The sequence below is a fragment of the Electrona antarctica genome, assembly GCF_951216825.1.
Source record: "Electrona antarctica genome assembly, chromosome: 5".
In the NCBI taxonomy this organism is placed as follows: Eukaryota; Metazoa; Chordata; class Actinopteri; order Myctophiformes; family Myctophidae; genus Electrona; species Electrona antarctica.
The window spans coordinates 19819447-19826946 of record NC_136810.1 but is presented as its reverse complement, the minus strand read 5'-3'; the positions used below and the strand labels follow the sequence as shown (position 1 = coordinate 19826946).

At 45.3% G+C, this 7500-nt stretch overlaps 2 protein-coding genes across 2 annotated transcripts in view; one reads left to right on the top strand and one right to left on the bottom strand.

Annotated features, from left to right (window-relative positions):
• LOC306923424 (tripartite motif-containing protein 14) overlaps positions 1-7500 on the bottom strand; it is a 493176-nt gene that overhangs the window by 205482 nt on the left and 280194 nt on the right. The window lies entirely within an intron of this gene.
• LOC306923775 (cGMP-inhibited 3',5'-cyclic phosphodiesterase 3A-like) overlaps positions 1-7500 on the top strand; it is a 98843-nt gene that overhangs the window by 73068 nt on the left and 18275 nt on the right. The window contains exons 2-4 of the mRNA XM_079502072.1: positions 116-400; positions 1685-1866; positions 6829-6902. Coding sequence (XP_079358198.1) covers positions 116-400; positions 1685-1866; positions 6829-6902 — 541 coding nt within the window. The remainder of the gene's footprint in view (positions 1-115; positions 401-1684; positions 1867-6828; positions 6903-7500) is intronic.

Below are 7500 nucleotides of genomic sequence, written 5' to 3'. Positions count from 1 at the left end.
TGTGTGTGTGTGTGTGTGTGTGTGTGTGTGTGTGTGTGTGTGTGTGTGTGTGTGTGTGTGCGTGCGTGCGTGCGTGCGTGCGTGCGTGCGTGCGTGCGTGCGTGCGTGCGCGCAGTCCTCAGGTACTAGCGTGCTGGTGGACATCTCGGTGATGGGCGAGGCTCACGGCCTGGTCACAGACCTCCTGGCGGACCCTTCCCTGCCCGCCCACACGGGGGCGACGCTGCGCGCCGTCAGCAAGCTGCTGAGCACGCAGCTCAGCTTCCAGCCGCTGCACCGCGCGCGCCTCCTCGCTCCCCTGCTGCACCTGGGCGAGCGGCAGCACGCTGACTCCTCCGACGGAGAGGAGGCCACGCCCTCCGAGAGAGGAGGAGGCGGAGACAGGAGCTCTGTGCACAAGGTGAGTGGACTAGAGGAGGAGGAGGAGACAGGAGCTCTGTGCACAAGGTGAGTGGACTAGAGGAGGAGGAGGAGACAGGAGCTCTGTGCACAAGGTGAGTGGACTAGAGGAGGAGGAGGAGACAGGAGCTCTGTGCACAAGGTGAGTGGACTAGAGGAGGAGGAGGAGACAGGAGCTCTGTGCACAAGGTGAGTGGACTAGAGGAGGCGGAGACAGGAGCTCTGTGCACAAGGTGAGTGGACTAGAGGAGGAGGAGGAGACAGGAGCTCTGTGCACAAGGTGAGTGGACTAGAGGAGGAGGAGGAGACAGGAGCTCTGTGCACAAGGTGAGTGAACTAGAGGAGGAGGCGGAAAGAATGCCTCGTCTCTCCTAATCCAGGGCGCTCTCCGTGGTTTTGATCTGATGTTAAACTCTTGGATTTCTGACTTCTCAACTGCCTCTCGTTCAAATTATGAACGCAATGGATTATTTAGCGATAATATTGAAACAAGAGAAAGGTAAGCAAGCAAAAAAATATGTTTTTTTCCGGAACAGCAATCAAACAGAAATTGTTTGGTCAAACCCGTGTGACGCCATTGGAAAAGCATTGTGGCGGCCATTACAAAATAAAAAAAATGACCAGACATTTGTTTGATGGTGTTTGATATGTGTGAATGAGGCCTGAGCAGAGCAGTCCGTTTTGCCTGTCTCTGTCTCTCTAAGGGCAGCAGCTGGGGTTCCCTAGTTGGACATTTGCATGGCTGGCCAAAAATGTATAAAAAACGAGACGAGATACATTTCTAAAAATCCAATAATATGGTTTTTTTTATTGCGATCATGTGATTTCGTGCTACATTGTTTCACTGAGAGTCAACTCATAGGTTAGCCAAGAGCTCCATCTAGCGTAAAAACTAAAAACACACAACAGACTTCCAAAGGTGGCTTTTGTGGTGTGGGCTTTGGATTGACAGATTGACATTTGGGGAGAAAAAGGGGTAAAATGTACGAAGCCCCTGAGTGGCCTGCATGGTAAGAAAAATAAAGGATCTCGTCCGGACGAGATCATTTATTGTTCTTACCATGGCCACTCAGGGGCTCCATAAAAATGCAAGAAAATAAAAATAAAATAAAAGCACTGACTTAAAATGTTGATGTCCTCACAAGAATAATGATACAAATGTGTGTGTGTGTGTGTGTGTGTGTGTGTGTGTGTGTGTGTGTGTGTGTGTGTGTGTGTGTGTGTGTGTGTGTGTGTGTGTGTGTGTGTGTGTGTGTGTGTGTGTGTTGCGCGTGCGTGTGTGCAGCGTCTTAGGCGGAGTCTGCATCCGGGTCTTCTCAGGCGTATCTCGTCGTCATGGACAACCACCACCTCAGCCACGGGTCTGCCCACCATGGAACCCGGTCCGGTACCCAACGAATCCGGTCCGGTCCGTGGCCGCCAGCGCAGCCACAGCATCAAGCCATTCCATGACACGCCCACATGCAGGTAAACCCCGCCCCCAGAGTCGAGGTGCGCCTTAACCCATTCAGTGTGGGAAAGCATCCGTGCTAAGGCTGAACGATTAATCGTTTTCAAACCGAAATTGCGATTTGAAACCATGCGATTAGCAAATCGCAAAGGCTGCGATTAAAACAAAGAAATCATAATCAACCCGGAGCGCGTCTGATCCAGTATTTACAACACGGCTATACTGTGCTCTCTATTCTAACCAATCAGAAGTGTCCCTGCAGTGCATGTGACTGCAGTGCATGTGTACAAGCAAACAAAGTCATCATTTACGTCTACTCTGCTCTGTGTTCAGTGCGTTGATGCTAATGCTACCATGCTAGCAGCTGAGGAGCAGATGCAAGCATAGCGTCTGCGGAGCCCGAATAAACTTTCTGAAGTCCGCACAATTTAATCCCAAAGAGATCAGGCACTTCGGGGATATGGCATTATTTTGGTTTTGACGTTACAGCCGTCCAACAAGAGAGTTTTGTGCAAGACCTGTCATGGTACAGCGACAGTCAAAACATCCCGCAGCAACACCACAAACCTTCGCATGGCACGGGCGCTGTCCTGCTGTCCTGTCCCCTGTTTATTTTATTAATGCTACATTGTCGTCCCCGTCCCCGATTCTGGTGAACCGGTCCCCATTGTGGTGCATGTACATTTGTAATGATTTGTCTAAGCGAGGTCCGCGAAATTGTACCGAGATCCGAGAGCCATCATTAAAAAAAAGCTTACACCAGGACCCGTGGTGGGAAAATAGCCGGCCAACAAGCTCATAAACATTAAAGTTAAAGTTATGAGCTTGTCTTAAACCTCAGACAAAATTATCTCTAATAATTGATAGCCTAATTCTGTCATCACATCTGTCAAAATGTAGCCTACACTTATGCAATGCATATGCTTTTATTTGGTTAAAAAAATCCCACCCGTGTGAAGTGAGGGGCGCTCTTATCATCGTACATCATCATGACGTAAAATAGACACTAGGCCTATTTCTTTGCTCAGACAATGACATCAAATTGTCAATGGGAATGTAATGTTTGTGTAGGACGTTTGTGGACATACGTGCACTGGATTTAGGAGGGGCTACTGCCCCTCAAAAACAAATAAATCAATTGAACATAATATCTAAATGTGAATATTAAATGAGAATCACAATATTGTGCTCTGATGATTAGATAACTGTAGCCTAATAGCAATTGCACTTAAATAGAAAAAAATACATTGCATTTATGGTCTGTATCCAGAGAGCTATTTACAATTATTTCTAACATTACAATTTTAACACACATTCTTATTGTAGTTAATTAAACACAGGTCAATTTGGTTAGCCTACATTATTTTGAGCTGTCTCACATCCTGTGAATCCTGACATCACTGCCTGGTAAAGTAAATGAATGGTATGCCATTTGGTAATGTTTCATTACTTTTTAAATGGACACAGTGAATACTAAATTGAAGCTTTACTTTTTAAGTGGTGCAACCACTTCATTATGGAGCTTTGTGTGTCTGTGGGTGGGTGGGTGGCTGGGTCTGTCCGAGCACGAAAATAGCATTTGGTTGGTTTTCACAACCAAGTGTCACTGTTGCGCAGCCTAACACACACACATACTAACTGTATAGGCCCTATATGATGATTTTGGGTGTTACATTACAGTACAGCAGGGTTCCCCAATTAATTTTCCTCAAGGGCCATATTTTGACTAGGGAACCAGGCTTGGGGCCGAGTCCGCACGCATGAAAAATTGGGTTTTTTATTTTTTCATTCATTAATAAAAAATTGTTCTCAACCAGTGGTCCGGGGACCACCAGTGGTCCTTGAGGGGGTGCCCAGTTTGACATGCATAGGCTACTGACCCCCATTTAATGCCATTTATATCTGGGACACCCCCGCAAAACAAAACACTTTTTTTGAAATTCTTCCAGGGGCCACAAGGGGGCGCTCCGCGGGCCGCAAATGGCCCGCGGGCCGCCTATTGGGGAACCCTGCAGTACAGTACAGTACAGTATAGGGACCCCCTGGGGACCCACACACGGTAACTCTTTCTCGACCGTTTCGGACGCGGGGCGGCTCGCCTAAACCGGGCCGGCACCCTGGGCACGTTCCTGTGGGTCTGGAAGTTTCGGGGAGCCCCCCGGGGGCGCCCACACGGAGTTGCACCACTTACTTCACACGGGTGTGATTTAAAAAAAAAAATATCGCGAGTCAAATCGCAATCGCAATATTGGTCAGAAAAATCGCAATTAGATTTTTTCTCAAAATCGTTCAGCCTTAATCCGTGCCGTTTTAGATTTTGCTATAATAAACCATTCTGTGCAGGAACCCCTTTTGGTGTTTTAAGCATTATATTATACTTTAGCTATTGAAAAATAGCAGATCTACAAGCTCATAGCGCGGCACTGAGTATATTTGAATATATTCTTTCAGAGTGCAAGTTTTTAATTTTATTTTCAGATGGGGTCTGCAGCCAAATACATATAATTCTGGGGGTCCTTGACATGAAATATTGAGAACCACTTTTTTCAGAAAATTGTCATGATTTAGAAGACATTTTTTAATAAACCGGATTAACAGAATGTAGTTGCCTGGAGGAACCCCCGTGTGATATGTTGTAGGTGTTGTGCACGGTTTGGTTCCCGTGTTTTCTGCCATAGGTGTTGTGCACGGTTTGGTTCCCGTGTTTTCTGCCATAGGTGTTGTGCACGGTTTGGTTCCCGTGTTCTGTGGTGTATAGGTGGTGTGCACCGCACGGTTTGGTTCCCATGTTCTCTGGTGTGTAGGTGTTGTGCATGGTTTGGTTCCCAAGTTCTCTGGTGGTTCCAATTAAAATAGCTTGCTAAATGTTCTAGAAACCAGCATCTGGAAGCAGGAGATGATGTGTCTATGTGCGTGCGTGCGTGCGTGCGTGCGTGCGTGCGTGCGTGCGTGCGTGCGTGGGTACGTACGTAATGGTTAGCAGGTGTTTATTTTCACATACATTACCTTGATAATTTGACGGTGGAACAGTAAAAGTACATTACAATCTGGGGTCTTGGCCGAAACATTTTGTTTTAAATGAAAGTCCAGGAACTGGCTTTGAGTCTCCCTTTGGGGGATTTACTCAAGTAGGCTACTGTGGTTTTACTTTACTTGAGTATGTGCATTTTGTAATACTTCCTCTCTACTCTACACACCATTCAGTATATAATCTCTCAGCACCACTGCCTTAAACACGTAGTTTAATCTCGGACATTAAAAAAATATGTATATAAAATATGTATATGATGTATATGATGAATACAGTTTCTTTACAGAAACGACAGTATTAAATATTCTCTGCTGGTTAGTTTGTTGGATGTGAGCTGATCCCCAAGTTTCTCCGGTCAGAGAGAGTATAGGTGACACCAAGGTATATTTCAACAGAATAGTAGTTTATTGCCATGGTTTCTACAAGCATTTAGAAATGGAAGGCATTAGCAACCCAAACATAATTATGAACAGGTATGTATAGCAACCCAAACCGTATATCGTACAATAAATAGAACATAATGGATAACGGTAGCTATAATGGTGTATAGGCAAAGCAAGCCAACTATGCAACTGGCCAACAGAGTAATCAAGGCCTTTAACACAGCAGATAGACAATATGGAATGACATTTACATAGCATAGACATAGTACATTCAAGTCAATATAGAGACAGGGGAACAAGGGCTTAAGTTTCTCATGGACGCACGGCTACAGAGACATGTGTGGTGTACTCAGTGAGAGTAGGTTATGCATGTTGCCTGTGTGAAGGCTGGAGACTGAGTGAGGGCTGTTGAATGAGTGATGGCTTATGTAGGTCACACCTAAACTGTGATTGGGCAGTGAGTTGAGTGGTGATTATGGAAAGCACCTGTGTCATTGTGGATGCAGGGAATGGGAGATGTCCACCAGAGGCTGCACTTCTGACAGCATGGATATAATTCACAACAGACAGGTTTTAGAAACATCATCATCCGACATATCTGTGTTTGTTTACGTCGCTATTTTACCCTGTTTTTTTGGTTAGCAACAGGTCAGCCACATAACAACATGAATAAGGTCACTTGACAATGACGTAATCTGCTTTGCTTCTATTTTGATTGGTTAGGGGTTGAATCTAACCTGACTCCACCAGCTGGTGGCAGCAGCGAGTTCCTCCTCCTGCTCCCATCTGGTCTCTCTCGGGCAGAGACGATGTACTCCGAACAAAATCTGATCGGAGCGATATGCGACCGTATGCGGCCGCTATAGAGGAGTGATCAACGCAAAACTGGTGACATATTGTAGCTGTGCCACAGCGCAAATGTAAACACAAGCTAACAAGACTACAACTCGAAATTATTATGGAGATATCAGATTTTTGTCCCGCTGCTTCCGGTTCATCATTTCTGCTTGAGAGAGACCAGATGAAGGTAGGAGGAGGGAACTCAATACTGCCACAATCGGGCGGAGTCAGGTTAGGTTGAATCAGTCGCAGAGAACTTCCTCTTTGGCAACGGCCATCCCAGAAACGGCTGCAGTGGGAAGGGCGTTCAGTCTGAATAATAGTGTCAGGCTAGTTGTTAGTAGGAATAAACCCAGGAGGAAGTGGACTACAAAAGGGGAGGAGTCAAACCGAGTTCTTGTATCTACACAACAAAAGGATCTGGTGCCCCCAGAGGCATAAACAAAGGATTTCCCCCCCTCCCTTTTCTTTACCAAATAGCTTCCTAGATTGGTCAATTTATAAGAGCCTTTTTTCACACTAAGCAAATCATCTCTTGACCCCCTCAAAATAATTTGGGGAACCCCCCTGGGGGTCCCGACCCACACTTTGAGAACCACTGATGTAGGCTGAAGAGGTGTCAAACATTTACTTTTGGTACTTGAAGTATATTTCCACGCAATGCTTTAGCTCGTTTACCATTTTGAATACAGACATTTTACTTGTGTTTACTGTGTTGTTGACAGTTGCGGGAGGCCGTACCTGCGGCTGAGCCACACAGAATCCTCCATAGAGAAACCAGACAAACCACAATGCTCAGGTACATTTGTTTACACGTTTGTGTTCATGCTTATATTTATTTAAACGTTTGTTGTTTGTTTTGTTTGTTACATGCTTTACATGCTTGGTTATGTTTACATGTTTGTTTACATGTCGGTTTATATGCGTTTACATGCTTGTTTCTCTACATGTTTGTTTGTTTGTTTGTTTACACATTTGTTTACTCATTTGTTGAACACATTTTGTTTGTTTGTTTGTTTAGACGTTTGTTTACATGTGGCTGATTCTATGTGTCATTTTTACTAACCTCTGCAGTGGAGGAAGAATTACTAACTACTGTGCTTTTAGGGGCAATTGTCACCAAGTTATGGCCATTTGAAGTGTTATAAACACTGCTGTAATACTGCTGTAGCGCCCCCTATGTGTGCAGGTTAAGTTATTTGGTGTGGACTGCATACCGCTGAACAGTTTGTGCCATTTGGCCTCGCTAGTCTGGATGTTAGGTTTGTGACGTCCATCGTGACCCACCCTCTATAGGCAGTTTGAATAATTTCCAAATATAATCAAGACACACACACATGCATATGGGTTAGGGTCACCAGGTTGAAATGGTTTAAGACTAGCGTTAATCATGGACA